Source organism: Gadus chalcogrammus, unplaced genomic scaffold (genome assembly GCF_026213295.1).
Source record: "Gadus chalcogrammus isolate NIFS_2021 unplaced genomic scaffold, NIFS_Gcha_1.0 GACHA026, whole genome shotgun sequence".
NCBI lineage: Eukaryota > Metazoa > Chordata > Actinopteri > Gadiformes > Gadidae > Gadus > Gadus chalcogrammus.
The window spans coordinates 391,053-413,867 of record NW_026613461.1 but is presented as its reverse complement, the minus strand read 5'-3'; the positions used below and the strand labels follow the sequence as shown (position 1 = coordinate 413,867).

Genomic DNA, 22,815 nt, shown 5'->3' with positions numbered 1-22,815 from the left:
AGTGCTCGGAACCTCCACGTACCAGTAGCCCCAGACCAGGCAGAGTAACCGAACATCGTCGGGTCAAGTGGCCTCCGGCCAGTAAGGAGAGACAGTGGCTCCAGTTCGATGACGATGTGGATACGATCTTAGAATCAGCAGCCAAGGGCGACACAGACGGGAAGCTCAAAACCATGGCAACCATCATCATCAGCCTTGCTGTCGAGAGGTTTGGTACAGTGGAGAAGTTGGGTACCAAGACCCCCTACATGAACAACCGTAGGCAGCAGAGAAGATCAGCCAGTTAAGGCAGGAGCTGCGGGTCCTGAAGCGGCAGTACAAGGTAGCGCGAGAAGAGGAAAGGGATGCACTATCAGAACTTCGCGGCATCCTCAGGAAGAAGCTCACCACTCTTCGAAGGGCAGAATGGCACAGACGGCGGGGGGAAAGAGAGGGCCAAGAGGCGGTCTGCCTTCTCATCGCAAACCCCTTTGGAGGCACCAAGCAGTTGCTTGGGCAAAAACGAAGTGGAAAACTTGTTTGTCCCAAAGAGGAGATTGACAACCATCTCTGCAACACATACAGTGATGCTGCTTGGGAGGAAGACCTAGGTCCCTACAGATCTTTGATAGAGCCCCCCAGGACCCACCACAGACTTCAACAGCAAGGAGCCCAGTTGGAAGGAGATTCAGGAAGTTGTCAAGGCAGCCAGGAAGCCAGTTCAGCCCCTGGACCAAGCGGAGTGCCCTACAAAACTATACAACGAGGTGTCCCAGACTCACTTCAACCGGCTGTGGAAGATCCTGAGGGTTATCTGGAGGAGGGAAAGGTAGCCAACAATGGAGATTTGCAGAAGGTGTCTGGATTCCCAAGGAGGAGAATGCTAAGAACATCGAGCAGTTCAGAACGATCTCGCTGCTCAGCGTATGGAGGGAAGATATTCTTCGCCATCCTATCCCGTCGGTTGACGGGAGTTCCTCCTGAAGAACGAGTACATCGACACCTCTGTACAGAAGGGCGGAATCCCAAAGGTGCCAGGATGCCTCGAACATACAGGTGTGGTCACACAGTTGATCAGAGAGGCAAGAGAAGGGAAAGGAGACCTAGCAGTGCTGTGGCTCGATCTCACCAACGCTTATGGATCCATTCCTCATAAGCTAGTGGAAACAGCACTGGACCGGCACCATGTCCCAGGTAAAATTAGGGACCTTATCTTGGACTATTACAAGAGTTTCAAGCTGAGAGTCACCTCTGGGACGGTCACATCTGAGTGGCATCGGCTGGAGAAAGGAATCATCACTGGATGCACTATTTCAGTGATTCTCTTTGCCTTGGCCATGAACATGCTGGTCAAGTCAGCAGAAGTCGAGTGCAGAGGGTCCGATCACCAAGTCTGGAGTCCGCCAGCCCCCCATCAGAGCCTTTATGGACGACCTGACAGTAACGACGACGTCAGTGCCGGGGTGCCGATGGATCCTTCAGGGCTTGGAGAAGATCATCACCTGGGCTCGGATGTGTTTCAAGCCTGCAAAATCTAGGTCCCTGGTGCTCAAGAGAGGGAAAGTGACTGATAAGTTCCGCTTCTCTCTGGACGGCACCCAGATTCCATCAGTCACCGAGAATAGAAGCAACCATCAAGAGCCTCGGAAAGACCTTTGATTGCACCCTGAAGGACGCTGCATCCATCAAGGCCACAAATCGGGAGCTGGAGGCGTGGCTGACAGCAGTGGACAAGTCGGGTCTGCCTGGTAAATTCAAGGCCTGGATTTACCAGCATGGTGTTCTCCCCAGGATTCTGTGGCCCCTGCTTGTGTACGAGTTCCCAATAACAACAGTACAGGGCTTCGAGAGGAGGAATCAGCCGTTACCTCCGTAGATGGCTGGGCCTGCCACGAAGCCTGAGTAGCATCGCTCTATACGGGCACAACAACAAACTGAAGCTCCCCATTAGCAGCCTGAATGAGGAGTTCATGGTAACCCGTGCAAGGGAGGTGCTGCAGTACAGGGAATCCAGTGATCCAAAGGTCTCCCAGGCTGGCATCGAAGTCAGGACTGGAAGGAAGTGGAGGGCGCAGGAAGAGCAGTCGAGCAGGCGGAAGTCACGCTTGCGTCACAGCGTGCTGGTCGGCCCAGTGTCATCTGGACGAGCAGGGCTTGGTAGCGTTGCAACCACACGCTACGACAAAGCCCTGGGCAAAGACAGACGCCGATTGGTCCAAGAGGAAGTAAGAACTGGCGTGGAGGAACTGCGTGCTAGCCAGATGGTGGGGATGCGACAGCAAGGCGCATGGACGAGATGGGAACAGGCAGTGGACCGCAAGATCTCCTGGTCTGAGCTTTGGCAAGCTGAGCTTACCGGATCAAGTTCCTGATTGCGTCCGTCTATGACGTCTTGCCCAGCCCATCCAACCTCTTCTGCTGGGGCAAGGTTGACGCACCATCATGTCCTCTGTGCCTCAGAAGGGGGAACGCTAGAGCACATCCTCAGCTGTTGCTCCAAAGCCCTGGGAGAAGGACGCTACACTTGGCGCCACGACCAGGTGCTGAAGGCGATAGCAGAAACCATCTCACTAGCATCACCCAGAACAAGCCTCTCCGACCAGCAAGGGCAGGCGATTGCTTTCATTCGAGCAGGGGAGAAGCCTAAGCCCAAGCCAAGGGGGGCAGCGGGACTTCTTGGAAACCGCACCGGACTGGCAGATGAAGGCCGACCTGGGGAAGCAGCTCAAATTCCCAGAGCAAATCGTGGAAACCACCCTGAGACCAGACATAGTTCTGTTCTCAGATTCACCAACAGGGTGGTCCTACTGGAGCTGACAGTTCCCTGGGAGGAGCGCATGGAAGAGGCCAATGAGAGGAAGCGTGCCAAGTATGCCAACTTAGTGGAGGAGTGCCGCAGACGGGGGTGGCGTGCCCGGTGTGTGCCAATAGAGGTGGGCTGTAGAGGCTTTGCAGCGCGATCTCTCTGCAAAGCATACAGCATGCTTGGAGTCACAGGTGCACGTCAGAGAAAGGCCATCAGACCACCACAGAGGCAGCTGAGAAGGCCTCTAGATGGCTGTGGATCAAGAGGGGCGATCCGTGGGTACATGCTACTTAGACACAAGTTGGGACTTGATCAATCCCGGCTGGGTCGCCTGGTTGAGGGTGTATGATGTTGCGAGACCCGAAACACCCAATGACCCCAGGTTCCATCACTGATGATGTGTCTAAGTGCATCAATAGATGTATATTAAACTATTTTACCCTGGCCTGGCCAGTGACGTTCAGGAACAGACTGGATGACAACCATGAATAGTGTGGCGACAACTGGAGAGACAGTGGACAGCTCGGAGAGACGGCAACCGGGGTAGGAAGGGCCAGCAACCCAACCTGCAACTTCCGTGAGGAAGTACCCAAATCAGCTACGGAAAGCCTTAATGTAATATACCCCCAGGGATTGCCCGAGAGGGGGGGAGAATGAGCACCCCAATAGGACGGACCTACAGTTAACGACAAACGCAGACGGATTATCGACAACGACTGCAGAATGTGTCTGCGGCAAAGTATGCAAAAACCCGCGTGGCCTGAAGATCCACCAGGGCAAGATGAAATGCTTGTTGAAGGAGCAACTGATACAGCGCACAGGGATCACCCCTGATGAGACGCAGGAGGAGCCAGGCCCGGAATCACCCCACAGTGCTCGGAAACCTCCACGTACCAGTAGCCCCAGACCCAGGCAGAGTAACCGAACATCGTCGGGTCAAGTGGCCTCCGGCCAGTAAGGAGAGACAGTGGCTCCAGTTCGATGACGATGTGGATACGATCTTAGAATCAGCAGCCAAGGGCGACACAGACGGGAAGCTCAAAAACCATGGCAACCATCATCATCAGCCTTGCTGTCGAGAGGTTTGGTACAGTGGAGAAGTTGGTACCAAGACCCCTACATGAACAACCGTAGGGCAGAGAAGATCAGCCAGTTAAGGCAGGAGCTGCGGGTCCTGAAGCGGCAGTACAAGGTAGCGCGAGAAGAGGAAAGGGATGCACTATCAGAACTTCGCGGCATCCTCAGGAAGAAGCTCACCACTCTTCGAAGGGCAGAATGGCACAGACGGCGGGGGAAAGAGAGGGCCAAGAGGCGGTCTGCCTTCATCGCAAACCCCTTTGGAGTCCACCAAGCAGTTGCTTGGGCAAAACGAAGTGGAAAACTTGTTTGTCCCAAAGAGGAGATTGACAACCATCTCTGCAACACATACAGTGATGCTGCTTGGGAGGAAGACCTAGGTCCCTACAGATCTTGATAGAGCCCCCAGGACCCACCACAGACTTCAACAGCAAGGAGCCCAGTTGGAAGGAGATTCAGGAAGTTGTCAGGCAGCCAGAGCCAGTTCAGCCCCTGGACCAAGCGGAGTGCCCTACAAACTATACAAGAGGTGTCCCAGACTCCTTCACCGGCTGTGGAAGATCCTGAGGGTTATCTGGAGGAGGGGAAAGGTAGCCCAACAATGGAGATTTGCAGAAGGTGTCTGGATTCCCAAGGAGGAGAATGCTAAGAACATCGAGCAGTTCAGAACGATCTCGCTGCTCAGCGTTGAGGGGAAGATATTCTTCGCCATCCTATCCCGTCGGTTGACGGAGTTCCTCCTGAAGAACGAGTACATCGACACCTCTGTACAGAAGGGCGGAATCCCAAAGGTGCCAGGATGCCTCGAACATACAGGTGTGGTCACACAGTTTGATCAGAGAGGCAAGAGAAGGGAAAGGAGACCTAGCAGTGCTGTGGCTCGATCTCACCAACGCTTATGGATCCATTCCTCATAAGCTAGTGGAAACAGCACTGGACCGGCACCATGTCCCAGGTAAAATTAGGGACCTTATCTTGGACTATTACAAGAGTTTCAAGCTGAGAGTCACCTCTGGGACGGTCACATCTGAGTGGCATCGGCTGGAGAAAGGGATCATCACTGGATGCACTATTTCAGTGATTCTCTTTGCCTTGGCCATGAACATGCTGGTCAAGTCAGCAGAAGTCGAGTGCAGAGGTCCGATCACCAAGTCTGGAGTCCGCCAGCCCCCCATCAGAGCCTTTATGGACGACCTGACAGTAACGACGACGTCAGTGCCGGGGTGCCGATGGATCCTTCAGGGCTTGGAGAAGATCATCACCTGGGCTCGGATGTGTTTCAAGCCTGCAAAATCTAGGTCCCTGGTGCTCAAGAGAGGGAAAGTGACTGATAAGTTCCGCTTCTCTCTGGACGGCACCCAGATTCCATCAGTCACCGAGAAACCCATCAAGAGCCTCGGAAAGACCTTTGATTGCACCCTGAAGGACGCTGCATCCATCAAGGCCACAAATCGGGAGCTGGAGGCGTGGCTGACAGCAGTGGACAAGTCGGGTCTGCCTGGTAAATTCAAGGCCTGGATTTACCAGCATGGTGTTCTCCCCAGGATTCTGTGGCCCCTGCTTGTGTACGAGTTCCCAATAACAACAGTACAGGGCTTCGAGAGGAGGATCAGCCGTTACCTCCGTAGATGGCTGGGCCTGCCACGAAGCCTGAGTAGCATCGCTCTATACGGGCACAACAACAAACTGAAGCTCCCCATTAGCAGCCTGAATGAGGAGTTCATGGTACCCGTGCAAGGGAGGTGCTGCAGTACAGGGAATCCAGTGATCCAAAGGTCTCCCAGGCTGGCATCGAAGTCAGGACTGGAAGGAAGTGGAGGGCGCAGGAAGCAGTCGAGCAGGCGGAAGTCACGCTTGCGTCACAGCGTGCTGGTCGGCCCAGTGTCATCTGGACGAGCAGGGCTTGGTAGCGTTGCAACCACACGCTACGACAAAGCCCTGGGCAAAGACAGACGCCGATTGGTCCAAGAGGAAGTAAGAACTGGCGTGGAGGAACTGCGTGCTAGCCAGATGGTGGGGATGCGACAGCAAGGCGCATGGACGAGATGGGAACAGGCAGTGGACCGCAAGATCTCCTGGTCTGAGCTTTGGCAAGCTGAGCCTTACCGGATCAAGTTCCTGATGCGTCCGTCTATGACGTCTTGCCCAGCCCATCCAACCTCTTCTGCTGGGGCAAGGTTGACGCACCATCATGTCCTCTGTGCCTCAGAAGGGGAACGCTAGAGCACATCCTCAGCTGTTGCTCCAAAGCCCTGGGAGAAGGACGCTACACTTGGCGCCACGACCAGGTGCTGAAGGCGATAGCAGAAACCATCTTCACTAGCATCACCCAGAACAAGCCTCTCCGACCAGCAAGGCAGGCGATTGCTTTCATTCGAGCAGGGGAGAAGCCTAAGCCCAAGCCAAGGGGGGCAGCGGGACTTCTTGGAACCGCACCGGACTGGCAGATGAAGGCCGACCTGGGGAAGCAGCTCAAATTCCCAGAGCAAATCGTGGAAACCACCCTGAGACCAGACATAGTTCTGTTCTCAGATTCAACCAAACAGGTGGTCCTACTGGAGCTGACAGTTCCCTGGGAGGAGCGCATGGAAGAGGCCAATGAGAGGAAGCGTGCCAAGTATGCCAACTTAGTGGAGGAGTGCCGCAGACGGGGTGGCGTGCCCGGTGTGTGCCAATAGAGGTGGGCTGTAGAGGCTTTGCAGCGCGATCTCTCTGCAAAGCATACAGCATGCTTGGAGTCCCAGGTGCACGTCAGAGAAAGGCCATCAAGACCACCACAGAGGCAGCTGAGAAGGCCTCTAGATGGCTGTGGATCAAGAGGGGCGATCCGTGGGTACATGCTACTTAGACACAAGTTGGGACTTGATCAATCCCGGCTGGGTCGCCTGGTTGAGGGTGTATGATGTTGCGAGACCCGAAACACCCAATGACCCCAGGTTCCATCACTGATGATGTGTCTAAGTGCATCAATAGATGTATATTAAACTATTTTACCCTGGCCTGGCCAGTGACGTTCAGGAACAGACTGGATGACAACCATGAATAGTGTGGCGACAACTGGAGAGACAGTGGACAGCTCGGAGAGACGGCAACCGGGGTAGGAAGGGCCAGCAACCCAACCTGCAACTTCCGTGAGGAAGTACCCAAATCAGCTACGGAAAGCCTAATGTAATATACCCCCAGGGATGCCCGAGAGGGGGGGAGAATGAGCACCCCAATAGGACGGACCTACAGTTAACGACAAACGCAGACGGATTATCGACAACGACTGCAGAATGTGTCTGCGGCAAAGTATGCAAAAACCCGCGTGGCCTGAAGATCCACCAGGGCAAGATGAAATGCTTGTTGAAGGAGCAACTGATACAGCGCACAGGGATCACCCTGATGAGACGCAGGAGGAGCCAGGCCCGGAATCACCCCACAGTGCTCGGAACCTCCACGTACCAGTAGCCCCAGACCCAGGCAGAGTAACCGAACATCGTCGGGTCAGTGGCCTCCGGCCAGTAAGGAGAGACAGTGGCTCCAGTTCGATGACGATGTGGATACGATCTTAGAATCAGCAGCCAAGGGCGACACAGACGGGAAGCTCAAAACCATGGCAACCATCATCATCAGCCTTGCTGTCGAGAGGTTTGGTACAGTGGAGAAGTTGGGTACCAAGACCCCCTACATGAACAAACGTAGGGCAGAGAAGATCAGCCAGTTAAGGCAGGAGCTGCGGGTCCTGAAGCGGCAGTACAAGGTAGCGCGAGAGAAGAGGAAAGGGATGCACTATCAGAACTTCGCGGCATCCTCAGGAAGAAGCTCACCACTCTTCGAAGGGCAGAATGCACAGACGGCGGGGGAAAGAGAGGGCCAAGAGGCGGTCTGCCTTCATCGCAAACCCCTTTGGAGTCACCAAGCAGTTGCTTGGGCAAAAACGAAGTGGAAAACTTGTTTGTCCCAAAGAGGAGATTGACAACCATCTCTGCAACACATACAGTGATGCTGCTTGGAGGAAGACCTAGGTCCCTACAGATCTTTGATAGAGCCCCCAGGACCCACCACAGACTTCAACAGCAAGGAGCCCAGTTGGAAGGAGATTCAGGAAGTTGTCAAGGCAGCCAGAGCCAGTTCAGCCCCTGGACCAAGCGGAGTGCCCTACAAACTATACAAGAGGTGTCCCAGACTCCTTCACCGGCTGTGGAAGATCCTGAGGGTTATCTGGAGGAGGGGAAAGGTAGCCCAACAATGGAGATTTGCAGAAGGTGTCTGGATTCCCAAGGAGGAGAATGCTAAGAACATCGAGCAGTTCAGAACGATCTCGCTGCTCAGCGTTGAGGGGAAGATATTCTTCGCCATCCTATCCCGTCGGTTGACGGAGTTCCTCCTGAAGAACGAGTACATCGACACCTCTGTACAGAAGGGCGGAATCCCAAAGGTGCCAGGATGCCTCGAACATACAGGTGTGGTCACACAGTTGATCAGAGAGGCAAGAGAAGGGAAAGGAGACCTAGCAGTGCTGTGGCTCGATCTCACCAACGCTTATGGATCCATTCCTCATAAGCTAGTGGAAACAGCACTGGACCGGCACCATGTCCCAGGTAAAATTAGGGACCTTATCTTGGACTATTACAAGAGTTTCAAGCTGAGAGTCACCTCTGGGACGGTCACATCTGAGTGGCATCGGCTGGAGAAAAGGGATCATCACTGGATGCACTATTTCAGTGATTCTCTTTGCCTTGGCCATGAACATGCTGGTCAAGTCAGCAGAAGTCGAGTGCAGAGGTCCGATCACCAAGTCTGGAGTCCGCCAGCCCCCCATCAGAGCCTTTATGGACGACCTGACAGTAACGACGACGTCAGTGCCGGGGTGCCGATGGATCCTTCAGGGCTTGGAGAAGATCATCACCTGGGCTCGGATGTGTTTCAAGCCTGCAAAATCTAGGTCCCTGGTGCTCAAGAGAGGGAAAGTGACTGATAAGTTCCGCTTCTCTCTGGACGGCACCCAGATTCCATCAGTCACCGAGAAACCCATCAAGAGCCTCGGAAAGACCTTTGATTGCACCTGAAGGACGCTGCATCCATCAAGGCCACAAATCGGGAGCTGGAGGCGTGGCTGACAGCAGTGGACAAGTCGGGTCTGCCTGGTAAATTCAAGGCCTGGATTTACCAGCATGGTGTTCTCCCCAGGATTCTGTGGCCCCTGCTTGTGTACGAGTTCCCAATAACAACAGTACAGGGCTTCGAGAGGAGGATCAGCCGTTACCTCCGTAGATGGCTGGGCCTGCCACGAAGCCTGAGTAGGCATCGCTCTATACGGGCACAACAACAAACTGAAGCTCCCCATTAGCAGCCTGAATGAGGAGTTCATGGTAACCCGTGCAAGGGAGGTGCTGCAGTACAGGGAATCCAGTGATCCAAAGGTCTCCCAGGCTGGCATCGAAGTCAGGACTGGAAGGAAGTGGAGGGCGCAGGAAGCAGTCGAGCAGGCGGAGTCACGCTTGCGTCACAGCGTGCTGGTCGGCCCAGTGTCATCTGGACGAGCAGGGCTTGGTAGCGTTGCAACCACACGCTACGACAAAGCCCTGGGCAAAGACAGACGCCGATTGGTCCAAGAGGAAGTAAGAACTGGCGTGGAGGAACTGCGTGCTAGCCAGATGGTGGGGATGCGACAGCAAGGCGCATGGACGAGATGGGAACAGGCAGTGGACCGCAAGATCTCCTGGTCTGAGCTTTGGCAAGCTGAGCCTTACCGGATCAAGTTCCTGATTGCGTCCGTCTATGACGTCTTGCCCAGCCCATCCAACCTCTTCTGCTGGGGCAAGGTTGACGCACCATCATGTCCTCTGTGCCTCAGAAGGGGAACGCTAGAGCACATCCTCAGCTGTTGCTCCAAAGCCCTGGGAGAAGGACGCTACACTTGGCGCCACGACCAGGTGCTGAAGGCGATAGCAGAAACCATCTTCACTAGCATCACCCAGAACAAGCCTCTCCGACCAGCAAGGCAGGCGATTGCTTTCATTCGAGCAGGGGAGAAGCCTAAGCCCAAGCCAAGGGGGGCAGCGGGACTTCTTGGAACCGCACCGGACTGGCAGATGAAGGCCGACCTGGGGAAGCAGCTCAAATTCCCAGAGCAAATCGTGGAAACCACCCTGAGACCAGACATAGTTCTGTTCTCAGATTCAACCAAACAGGTGGTCCTACTGGAGCTGACAGTTCCCTGGGAGGAGCGCATGGAAGAGGCCAATGAGAGGAAGCGTGCCAAGTATGCCAACTTAGTGGAGGAGTGCCGCAGACGGGGGTGGCGTGCCCGGTGTGTGCCAATAGAGGTGGGCTGTAGAGGCTTTGCAGCGCGATCTCTCTGCAAAGCATACAGCATGCTTGGAGTCACAGGTGCACGTCAGAGAAAGGCCATCAAGACCACCACAGAGGCAGCTGAGAAGGCCTCTAGATGGCTGTGGATCAAGAGGGGCGATCCGTGGGTACATGCTACTTAGACACAAGTTGGGACTTGATCAATCCCGGCTGGGTCGCCTGGTTGAGGGTGTATGATGTTGCGAGACCCGAAACACCCAATGACCCCAGGTTCCATCACTGATGATGTGTCTAAGTGCATCAATAGATGTATATTAAACTATTTTACCCTGGCCTGGCCAGTGACGTTCAGGAACAGACTGGATGACAACCATGAATAGTGTGGCGACAACTGGAGAGACAGTGGACAGCTCGGAGAGACGGCAACCGGGGTAGGAAGGGCCAGCAACCCAACCTGCAACTTCCGTGAGGAAGTACCCAAATCAGCTACGGAAAGCCTTAATGTAATATACCCCCAGGGATGCCCGAGAGGGGGGGAGAATGAGCACCCCAATAGGACGGACCTACAGTTAACGACAAACGCAGACGGATTATCGACAACGACTGCAGAATGTGTCTGCGGCAAAGTATGCAAAAACCCGCGTGGCCTGAGATCCACCAGGGCAAGATGAAATGCTTGTTGAAGGAGCAACTGATACAGCGCACAGGGATCACCCCTGATGAGACGCAGGAGGAGCCAGGCCCGGAATCACCCCACAGTGCTCGGAACCTCCACGTACCAGTAGCCCCAGACCCAGGCAGAGTAACCGAACATCGTCGGGTCAAGTGGCCTCCGGCCAGTAAGGAGAGACAGTGGCTCCAGTTCGATGACGATGTGGATACGATCTTAGAATCAGCAGCCAAGGGCGACACAGACGGGAAGCTCAAAACCATGGCAACCATCATCATCAGCCTTGCTGTCGAGAGGTTTGGTACAGTGGAGAAGTTGGGTACCAAGACCCCCTACATGAACAACCGTAGGGCAGAGAAGATCAGCCAGTTAAGGCAGGAGCTGCGGGTCCTGAAGCGGCAGTACAAGGTAGCGCGAGAAGAGGAAAGGGATGCACTATCAGAACTTCGCGGCATCCTCAGGAAGAAGCTCACCACTCTTCGAAGGGCAGAATGGCACAGACGGCGGGGGAAAGAGAGGGCCAAGAGGCGGTCTGCCTTCATCGCAAACCCCTTTGGAGTCACCAAGCAGTTGCTTGGGCAAAAACGAAGTGGAAAACTTGTTTGTCCCAAGAGGAGATTGACAACCATCTCTGCAACACATACAGTGATGCTGCTTGGGAGGAAGACCTAGGTCCCTACAGATCTTTGATAGAGCCCCCAGGACCCACCACAGACTTCAACAGCAAGGAGCCCAGTTGGAAGGAGATTCAGGAAGTTGTCAAGGCAGCCAGAGCCAGTTCAGCCCCTGGACCAAGCGGAGTGCCCTACAAACTATACAAGAGGTGTCCCAGACTCCTTCACCGGCTGTGGAAGATCCTGAGGGTTATCTGGAGGAGGGGAAAGGTAGCCCAACAATGGAGATTTGCAGAAGGTGTCTGGATTCCCAAGGAGGAGAATGCTAAGAACATCGAGCAGTTCAGAACGATCTCGCTGCTCAGCGTTGAGGGAAGATATTCTTCGCCATCCTATCCCGTCGGTTGACGGAGTTCCTCCTGAAGAACGAGTACATCGACACCTCTGTACAGAAGGGCGGAATCCCAAAGGTGCCAGGATGCCTCGAACATACAGGTGTGGTCACACAGTTGATCAGAGAGGCAAGAGAAGGGAAAGGAGACCTAGCAGTGCTGTGGCTCGATCTCACCAACGCTTATGGATCCATTCCTCATAAGCTAGTGGAAACAGCACTGGACCGGCACCATGTCCCAGGTAAAATTAGGGACCTTATCTTGGACTATTACAAGAGTTTCAAGCTGAGAGTCACCTCTGGGACGGTCACATCTGAGTGGCATCGGCTGGAGAAAGGGATCATCACTGGATGCACTATTTCAGTGATTCTCTTTGCCTTGGCCATGAACATGCTGGTCAAGTCAGCAGAAGTCGAGTGCAGAGGTCCGATCACCAAGTCTGGAGTCCGCCAGCCCCCCATCAGAGCCTTTATGGACGACCTGACAGGTAACGACGACGTCAGTGCCGGGGTGCCGATGGATCCTTCAGGGCTTGGAGAAGATCATCACCTGGGCTCGGATGTGTTTCAAGCCTGCAAAATCTAGGTCCCTGGTGCTCAAGAGAGGGAAAGTGACTGATAAGTTCCGCTTCTCTCTGGACGGCACCCAGATTCCATCAGTCACCGAGAAACCATCAAGAGCCTCGGAAAGACCTTTGATTGCACCCTGAAGGACGCTGCATCCATCAAGGCCACAAATCGGGAGCTGGAGGCGTGGCTGACAGCAGTGGACAAGTCGGGTCTGCCTGGTAAATTCAAGGCCTGGATTTACCAGCATGGTGTTCTCCCCAGGATTCTGTGGCCCCTGCTTGTGTACGAGTTCCCAATAACAACAGTACAGGGCTTCGAGAGGAGGATCAGCCGTTACCTCCGTAGATGGCTGGGCCTGCCACGAAGCCTGAGTAGCATCGCTCTATACGGGCACAACAACAAACTGAAGCTCCCCATTAGCAGCCTGAATGAGGAGTTCATGGTAACCCGTGCAAGGGAGGTGCTGCAGTACAGGGAATCCAGTGATCCAAAGGTCTCCCAGGCTGGCATCGAAGTCAGGACTGGAAGGAAGTGGAGGGCGCAGGAAGCAGTCGAGCAGGCGGAGTCACGCTTGCGTCACAGCGTGCTGGTCGGCCCAGTGTCATCTGGACGAGCAGGGCTTGGTAGCGTTGCAACCACACGCTACGACAAAGCCCTGGGCAAAGACAGACGCCGATTGGTCCAAGAGGAAGTAAGAACTGGCGTGGAGGAACTGCGTGCTAGCCAGATGGTGGGGATGCGACAGCAAGGCGCATGGACGAGATGGGAACAGGCAGTGGACCGCAAGATCTCCTGGTCTGAGCTTTGGCAAGCTGAGCCTTACCGGATCAAGTTCCTGATTGCGTCCGTCTATGACGTCTTGCCCAGCCCATCCAACCTCTTCTGCTGGGGCAAGGTTGACGCACCATCATGTCCTCTGTGCCTCAGAAGGGGAACGCTAGAGCACATCCTCAGCTGTTGCTCCAAAGCCCTGGGAGAAGGACGCTACACTTGGCGCCACGACCAGGTGCTGAAGGCGATAGCAGAAACCATCTTCACTAGCATCACCCAGAACAAGCCTCTCCGACCAGCAAGGCAGGCGATTGCTTTCATTCGAGCAGGGGAGAAGCCTAAGCCCAAGCCAAGGGGGGCAGCGGGACTTCTTGGAACCGCACCGGACTGGCAGATGAAGGCCGACCTGGGGAAGCAGCTCAAATTCCCAGAGCAAATCGTGGAAACCACCCTGAGACCAGACATAGTTCTGTTCTCAGATTCAACCAAACAGGTGGTCCTACTGGAGCTGACAGTTCCCTGGGAGGAGCGCATGGAAGAGGCCAATGAGAGGAAGCGTGCCAAGTATGCCAACTTAGTGGAGGAGTGCCGCAGACGGGGGTGGCGTGCCCGGTGTGTGCTAATAGAGGTGGGCTGTAGAGGCTTTGCAGCGCGATCTCTCTGCAAAGCATACAGCATGCTTGGAGTCACAGGTGCACGTCAGAGAAAGGCCATCAAGACCACCACAGAGGCAGCTGAGAAGGCCTCTAGATGGCTGTGGATCAAGAGGGGCGATCCGTGGGTACATGCTACTTAGACACAAGTTGGGACTTGATCAATCCCGGCTGGGTCGCCTGGTTGAGGGTGTATGATGTTGCGAGACCCGAAACACCCAATGACCCCAGGTTCCATCACTGATGATGTGTCTAAGTGCATCAATAGATGTATATTAAACTATTTTACCCTGGCCTGGCCAGTGACGTTCAGGAACAGACTGGATGACAACCATGAATAGTGTGGCGACAACTGGAGAGACAGTGGACAGCTCGGAGAGACGGCAACCGGGGTAGGAAGGGCCAGCAACCCAACCTGCAACTTCCGTGAGGAAGTACCCAAATCAGCTACGGAAAGCCTTAATGTAATATACCCCCAGGGATGCCCGAGAGGGGGGGAGAATGAGCACCCCAATAGGACGGACCTACAGTTAACGACAAACGCAGACGGATTATCGACAACGACTGCAGAATGTGTCTGCGGCAAAGTATGCAAAAACCCGCGTGGCCTGAAGATCCACCAGGGCAAGATGAAATGCTTGTTGAAGGAGCAACTGATACAGCGCACAGGGATCACCCCTGATGAGACGCAGGAGGAGCCAGGCCCGGAATCACCCCACAGTGCTCGGAACCTCCACGTACCAGTAGCCCCAGACCCAGGCAGAGTAACCGAACATCGTCGGGTCAAGTGGCCTCCGGCCAGTAAGGAGAGACAGTGGCTCCAGTTCGATGACGATGTGGATACGATCTTAGAATCAGCAGCCAAGGGCGACACAGACGGGAAGCTCAAAACCATGGCAACCATCATCATCAGCCTTGCTGTCGAGAGGTTTGGTACAGTGGAGAAGTTGGGTACCAAGACCCCCTACATGAACAAACGTAGGGCAGAGAAGATCAGCCAGTTAAGGCAGGAGCTGCGGGTCCTGAAGCGGCAGTACAAGGTAGCGCGAGAAGAGGAAAGGGATGCACTATCAGAACTTCGCGGCATCCTCAGGAAGAAGCTCACCACTCTTCGAAGGGCAGAATGGCACAGACGGCGGGGGAAAGAGAGGGCCAAGAGGCGGTCTGCCTTCATCGCAAACCCCTTTGGAGTCACCAAGCAGTTGCTTGGGCAAAAACGAAGTGGAAAACTTGTTTGTCCCAAAGAGGAGATTGACAACCATCTCTGCAACACATACAGTGATGCTGCTTGGGAGGAAGACCTAGGTCCCTACAGATCTTTGATAGAGCCCCCAGGACCCACCACAGACTTCAACAGCAAGGAGCCCAGTTGGAAGGAGATTCAGGAAGTTGTCAAGGCAGCCAGAGCCAGTTCAGCCCCTGGACCAAGCGGAGTGCCCTACAAACTATACAAGAGGTGTCCCAGACTCCTTCACCGGCTGTGGAAGATCCTGAGGGTTATCTGGAGGAGGGGAAAGGTAGCCCAACAATGGAGATTTGCAGAAGGTGTCTGGATTCCCAAGGAGGAGAATGCTAAGAACATCGAGCAGTTCAGAACGATCTCGCTGCTCAGCGTTGAGGGGAAGATATTCTTCGCCATCCTATCCCGTCGGTTGACGGAGTTCCTCCTGAAGAACGAGTACATCGACACCTCTGTACAGAAGGGCGGAATCCCAAAGGTGCCAGGATGCCTCGAACATACAGGTGTGGTCACACAGTTGATCAGAGAGGCAAGAGAAGGGAAAGGAGACCTAGCAGTGCTGTGGCTCGATCTCACCAACGCTTATGGATCCATTCCTCATAAGCTAGTGGAAACAGCACTGGACCGGCACCATGTCCCAGGTAAAATTAGGGACCTTATCTTGGACTATTACAAGAGTTTCAAGCTGAGAGTCACCTCTGGGACGGTCACATCTGAGTGGCATCGGCTGGAGAAAGGGATCATCACTGGATGCACTATTTCAGTGATTCTCTTTGCCTTGGCCATGAACATGCTGGTCAAGTCAGCAGAAGTCGAGTGCAGAGGTCCGATCACCAAGTCTGGAGTCCGCCAGCCCCCCATCAGAGCCTTTATGGACGACCTGACAGTAACGACGACGTCAGTGCCGGGGTGCCGATGGATCCTTCAGGGCTTGGAGAAGATCATCACCTGGCTCGGATGTGTTTCAAGCCTGCAAAATCTAGGTCCCTGGTGCTCAAGAGAGGGAAAGTGACTGATAAGTTCCGCTTCTCTCTGGACGGCACCCAGATTCCATCAGTCACCGAGAAACCCATCAAGAGCCTCGGAAAGACCTTTGATTGCACCCTGAAGGACGCTGCATCCATCAAGGCCACAAATCGGGAGCTGGAGGCGTGGCTGACAGCAGTGGACAAGTCGGGTCTGCCTGGTAAATTCAAGGCCTGGATTTACCAGCATGGTGTTCTCCCCAGGATTCTGTGGCCCCTGCTTGTGTACGAGTTCCCAATAACAACAGTACAGGGCTTCGAGAGGAGGATCAGCCGTTACCTCCGTAGATGGCTGGGCCTGCCACGAAGCCTGAGTAGCATCGCTCTATACGGGCACAACAACAAACTGAAGCTCCCCATTAGCAGCCTGAATGAGGAGTTCATGGTAACCCGTGCAAGGGAGGTGCTGCAGTACAGGGAATCCAGTGATCAAAGGTCTCCCAGGCTGGCATCGAAGTCAGGACTGGAAGGAAGTGGAGGGCGCAGGAAGCAGTCGAGCAGGCGGAGTCACGCTTGCGTCACAGCGTGCTGGTCGGCCCAGTGTCATCTGGACGAGCAGGGCTTGGTAGCGTTGCAACCACACGCTACGACAAAGCCCTGGGCAAAGACAGACGCCGATTGGTCCAAGAGGAAGTAAGAACTGGCGTGGAGGAACTGCGTGCTAGCCAGATGGTGGGGATGCGACAGCAAGGCGCATGGACGAGATGGGAACAGGCAGTGGACCGCAAGATCTCCTGGTCTGAGCTTTGGCAAGCTGAGCCTTACCGGATCAAGTTCCTGATTGCGTCCGTCTATGACGTCTTGCCCAGCCCATCCAACCTCTTCTGCTGGGGCAAGGTTGACGCACCATCATGTCCTCTGTGCCTCAGAAGGGGAACGCTAGAGCACATCCTCAGCTGTTGCTCCAAAGCCCTGGGAGAAGGACGCTACACTTGGCGCCACGACCAGGTGCTGAAGGCGATAGCAGAAACCATCTTCACTAGCATCACCCAGAACAAGCCTCTCCGACCAGCAAGGCAGGCGATTGCTTTCATTCGAGCAGGGGAGAAGCCTAAGCCCAAGCCAAGGGGGGCAGCGGGACTTCTTGGAACCGCACCGGACTGGCAGATGAAGGCCGACCTGGGGAAGCAGCTCAAATTCCCAGAGCAAATCGTGGAAACCACCCTGAGACCAGACATAGTTCTGTTCTCAGATTCAACCAAACAGGTGGTCCTACTGGAGCTGACAGTTCCCTGGGAGGAGCGCATGGAAGAGGCCAATGAGAGGAAGCGTGCCAAGTATGCCAACTTAGTGGAGGAGTGCCGCAGACGGGGGTGGCGTGCCCGGTGTGTGCTAATAGAGGTGGGCTGTAGAGGCTTTGCAGCGCGATCTCTCTGCAAAGCATACAGCATGCTTGGAGTCACAGGTGCACGTCAGAGAAAGGCCATCAAGACCACCACAGAGGCAGCTGAGAAGGCCTCTAGATGGCTGTGGATCAAGAGGGGCGATCCGTGGGTACATGCTACTTAGACACAAGTTGGGACTTGATCAATCCCGGCTGGGTCGCCTGGTTGAGGGTGTATGATGTTGCGAGACCCGAAACACCCAATGACCCCAGGTTCCATCACTGATGATGTGTCTAAGTGCATCAATAGATGTATATTAAACTATTTTACCCTGGCCTGGCCAGTGACGTTCAGGAACAGACTGGATGACAACCATGAATAGTGTGGCGACAACTGGAGAGACAGTGGACAGCTCGGAGAGACGGCAACCGGGGTAGGAAGGGCCAGCAACCCAACCTGCAACTTCCGTGAGGAAGTACCCAAATCAGCTACGGAAAGCCTTAATGTAATATACCCCCAGGGATGCCCGAGAGGGGGGGAGAATGAGCACCCCAATAGGACGGACCTACAGTTAACGACAAACGCAGACGGATTATCGACAACGACTGCAGAATGTGTCTGCGGCAAAGTATGCAAAAACCCGCGTGGCCTGAAGATCCACCAGGGCAAGATGAAATGCTTGTTGAAGGAGCAACTGATACAGCGCACAGGGATCACCCCTGATGAGACGCAGGAGGAGCCAGGCCCGGAATCACCCCACAGTGCTCGGAACCTCCACGTACCAGTAGCCCCAGACCCAGGCAGAGTAACCGAACATCGTCGGGTCAAGTGGCCTCCGGCCAGTAAGGAGAGACAGTGGCTCCAGTTCGATGACGATGTGGATACGATCTTAGAATCAGCAGCCAAGGGCGACACAGACGGGAAGCTCAAAACCATGGCAACCATCATCATCAGCCTTGCTGTCGAGAGGTTTGGTACAGTGGAGAAGTTGGGTACCAAGACCCCCTACATGAACAACCGTAGGGCAGAGAAGATCAGCCAGTTAAGGCAGGAGCTGCGGGTCCTGAAGCGGCAGTACAAGGTAGCGCGAGAAGAGGAAAGGGATGCACTATCAGAACTTCGCGGCATCCTCAGGAAGAAGCTCACCACTCTTCGAAGGGCAGAATGGCACAGACGGCGGGGGAAAGAGAGGGCCAAGAGGCGGTCTGCCTTCATCGCAAACCCCTTTGGAGTCACCAAGCAGTTGCTTGGGCAAAAACGAAGTGGAAAACTTGTTTGTCCCAAAGAGGAGATTGACAACCATCTCTGCAACACATACAGTGATGCTGCTTGGGAGGAAGACCTAGGTCCCTACAGATCTTTGATAGAGCCCCCAGGACCCCACCACAGACTTCAACAGCAAGGAGCCCAGTTGGAAGGAGATTCAGGAAGTTGTCAAGGCAGCCAGAGCCAGTTCAGCCCCTGGACCAAGCGGAGTGCCCTACAAACTATACAAGAGGTGTCCCAGACTCCTTCACCGGCTGTGGAAGATCCTGAGGGTTATCTGGAGGAGGGGAAAGGTAGCCCAACAATGGAGATTTGCAGAAGGTGTCTGGATTCCCAAGGAGGAGAATGCTAAGAACATCGAGCAGTTCAGAACGATCTCGCTGCTCAGCGTTGAGGGGAAGATATTCTTCGCCATCCTATCCCGTCGGTTGACGGAGTTCCTCCTGAAGAACGAGTACATCGACACCTCTGTACAGAAGGGCGGAATCCCAAAGGTGCCAGGATGCCTCGAACATACAGGTGTGGTCACACAGTTGATCAGAGAGGCAAGAGAAGGGAAAGGAGACCTAGCAGTGCTGTGGCTCGATCTCACCAACGCTTATGGATCCATTCCTCATAAGCTAGTGGAAACAGCACTGGACCGGCACCATGTCCCAGGTAAAATTAGGGACCTTATCTTGGACTATTACAAGAGTTTCAAGCTGAGAGTCACCTCTGGGACGGTCACATCTGAGTGGCATCGGCTGGAGAAAGGGATCATCACTGGATGCACTATTTCAGTGATTCTCTTTGCCTTGGCCATGAACATGCTGGTCAAGTCAGCAGAAGTCGAGTGCAGAGGTCCGATCACCAAGTCTGGAGTCCGCCAGCCCCCCATCAGAGCCTTTATGGACGACCTGACAGTAACGACGACGTCAGTGCCGGGGTGCCGATGGATCCTTCAGGGCTTGGAGAAGATCATCACCTGGGCTCGGATGTGTTTCAAGCCTGCAAAATCTAGGTCCCTGGTGCTCAAGAGAGGGAAAGTGACTGATAAGTTCCGCTTCTCTCTGGACGGCACCCAGATTCCATCAGTCACCGAGAAACCCATCAAGAGCCTCGGAAAGACCTTTGATTGCACCCTGAAGGACGCTGCATCCATCAAGGCCACAAATCGGGAGCTGGAGGCGTGGCTGACAACAGGGGACAAGTCGGGTCTGCCTGGTAAATTCAAGGCCTGGATTTACCAGCATGGTGTTCTCCCCAGGATTCTGTGGCCCCTGCTTGTGTACGAGTTCCCAATAACAACAGTACAGGGCTTCGAGAGGAGGATCAGCCGTTACCTCCGTAGATGGCTGGGCCTGCCACGAAGCCTGAGTAGCATCGCTCTATACGGGCACAACAACAAACTGAAGCTCCCCATTAGCAGCCTGAATGAGGAGTTCATGGTAACCCGTGCAAGGGAGGTGCTGCAGTACAGGGAATCCAGTGATCCAAAGGTCTCCCAGGCTGGCATCGAAGTCAGGACTGGAAGGAAGTGGAGGGCGCAGGAAGCAGTCGAGCAGGCGGAGTCACGCTTGCGTCACAGCGTGCTGGTCGGCCCAGTGTCATCTGGACGAGCAGGGCTTGGTAGCGTTGCAACCACACGCTACGACAAAGCCCTGGGCAAAGACAGACGCCGATTGGTCCAAGAGGAAGTAAGAACTGGCGTGGAGGAACTGCGTGCTAGCCAGATGGTGGGGATGCGACAGCAAGGCGCATGGACGAGATGGGAACAGGCAGTGGACCGCAAGATCTCCTGGTCTGAGCTTTGGCAAGCTGAGCCTTACCGGATCAAGTTCCTGATTGCGTCCGTCTATGACGTCTTGCCCAGCCCATCCAACCTCTTCTGCTGGGGCAAGGTTGACGCACCATCATGTCCTCTGTGCCTCAGAAGGGGAACGCTAGAGCACATCCTCAGCTGTTGCTCCAAAGCCCTGGGAGAAGGACGCTACACTTGGCGCCACGACCAGGTGCTGAAGGCGATAGCAGAAACCATCTTCACTAGCATCACCCAGAACAAGCCTCTCCGACCAGCAAGGCAGGCGATTGCTTTCATTCGAGCAGGGGAGAAGCCTAAGCCCAAGCCAAGGGGGGCAGCGGGACTTCTTGGAACCGCACCGGACTGGCAGATGAAGGCCGACCTGGGGAAGCAGCTCAAATTCCCAGAGCAAATCGTGGAAACCACCCTGAGACCAGACATAGTTCTGTTCTCAGATTCAACCAAACAGGTGGTCCTACTGGAGCTGACAGTTCCCTGGGAGGAGCGCATGGAAGAGGCCAATGAGAGGAAGCGTGCCAAGTATGCCAACTTAGTGGAGGAGTGCCGCAGACGGGGGTGGCGTGCCCGGTGTGTGCCAATAGAGGTGGGCTGTAGAGGCTTTGCAGCGCGATCTCTCTGCAAAGCATACAGCATGCTTGGAGTCACAGGTGCACGTCAGAGAAAGGCCATCAAGACCACCACAGAGGCAGCTGAGAAGGCCTCTAGATGGCTGTGGATCAAGAGGGGCGATCCGTGGGTACATGCTACTTAGACACAAGTTGGGACTTGATCAATCCCGGCTGGGTCGCCTGGTTGAGGGTGTATGATGTTGCGAGACCCGAAACACCCAATGACCTCAGGTTCCATCACTGATGATGTGTCTAAGTGCATCAATAGATGTATATTAAACCGTAGCGTTATAGGGCCAACTCCACCATTTGGAAGTGATCAAAAAGTGATTCTAACGCTCTGAAAAGCATTTTGCGCTCATAAACAAGAAATGTTGATATCTCTGTCAATTTCAATGCAAACGTGTTACTAAGCTCACCGTAGCGTTGTAGGGCCAACTCCACCATTTGCAAGTGATCAAAAAGTGATTCTAACGCTCTGAAAAGCATTTTGCGCTCATAAACAAGAAATGTTGATATCTCTGTCAATTTCAATGCAAACGTGTTACTAAGCTCACCACAGGGTTATAGGGCCATTACTCCACCATTTGGAAGTAGTTTTGAGCAAAATCAACAATGTAAGGTCAAAAACACATTGTTGGCCAAAAAGTGATTCTAGCGCTCTGAAAAGCATTTTGCGCTCATAAACAAGAAATGTTGATATCTCTGTCAATTTCAATGCAAACGTGTTACTAAGCTCACCACAGGGTTATAGGGCCATTACTCCACCATTTGGAAGTAGTTTTGAGCAAAATCAACAATGTAAGGTCAAAAACACATTGTTGGCCAAAAAGTGATTCTAGCGCTCTGAAAAGCATTTTGCGCTCATAAACAAGAAATGTTGATATCTCTGTCAATTTCAATGCAAACGTGTTACTAAGCTCACCACAGGGTTATAGGGCCATTACTCCACCATTTGGAAGTAGTTTTGAGCAAAATCAACAATGTAAGGTCAAAAACACATTGTTGGCCAAAAAGTGATTCTAGCGCTCTGAAAAGCATTTTGCGCTCATAAACAAGAAATGTTGATATCTCTGTCAATTTCAATGCAAACGTGTTACTAAGCTCACCGTAGCGTTATAGGGCCAACTCCACCATTGGCAAGTGATCAAAAAGTGATTCTAACGCTCTGAAAAGCATTTTGCGCTCATAAACAAGAAATGTTGATATCTCTGTCAATTTCAATGCAAACGTGTTACTAAGCTCACCGTAGCGTTGTAGGGCCAACTCCACCATTTGCAAGTGATCAAAAAGTGATTCTAACGCTCTGAAAAGCATTTTGCGCTCATAAACAAGAAATGTTGATATCTCTGTCAATTTCAATGCAAACGTGTTACTAAGCTCACAACAGGGTTATAGGGCCATTACTCCACCATTTGGAAGTAGTTTTGAGCAAAATCAACAATGTAAGGTCAAAAACACATTGTTGGCCAAAAAGTGATTCTAGCGCTCTGAAAAGCATTTTGCGCTCATAAACAAGAAATGTTGATATCTCTGTCAATTTCAATGCAAACGTGTTACTAAGCTCACCACAGGGTTATAGGGCCATTACTCCACCATTTGGAAGTAGTTTTGAGCAAAATCAACAATGTAAGGTCAAAAACACATTGTTGGCCAAAAAGTGATTCTAGCGCTCTGAAAAGCATTTTGCGCTCATAAACAAGAAATGTTGATATCTCTGTC

At 53.7% G+C, this 22,815-nt stretch overlaps 1 protein-coding gene and 5 pseudogenes across 1 annotated transcript; all 6 read left to right on the top strand.

Moving 5' to 3' along the window:
• The first annotated feature begins 59 nt into the window (after positions 1-59).
• On the top strand, positions 60-3,046 carry LOC130377965 (uncharacterized; annotated as a pseudogene).
• A 505-nt stretch (positions 3,047-3,551) lies between these two features.
• On the top strand, positions 3,552-6,750 carry LOC130377964 (uncharacterized; annotated as a pseudogene).
• Positions 6,751-7,180: 430 nt separating this feature from the next.
• Positions 7,181-10,388, top strand: LOC130377961 (uncharacterized; annotated as a pseudogene).
• A 423-nt stretch (positions 10,389-10,811) lies between these two features.
• LOC130377963 (uncharacterized) lies at positions 10,812-14,018 on the top strand (annotated as a pseudogene).
• A 424-nt stretch (positions 14,019-14,442) lies between these two features.
• On the top strand, positions 14,443-17,649 carry LOC130377962 (uncharacterized; annotated as a pseudogene).
• A 424-nt stretch (positions 17,650-18,073) lies between these two features.
• Positions 18,074-21,401, top strand: LOC130377956 (uncharacterized). Its single transcript, XM_056584911.1, is given in 2 exon segments — positions 18,074-18,793; positions 18,795-21,401. Coding segments are annotated over 2 exon segments (3,147 nt in total). The 5' UTR covers positions 18,074-18,088; the 3' UTR covers positions 21,237-21,401.
• The last annotated feature ends 1,414 nt before the right edge of the window (positions 21,402-22,815 follow it).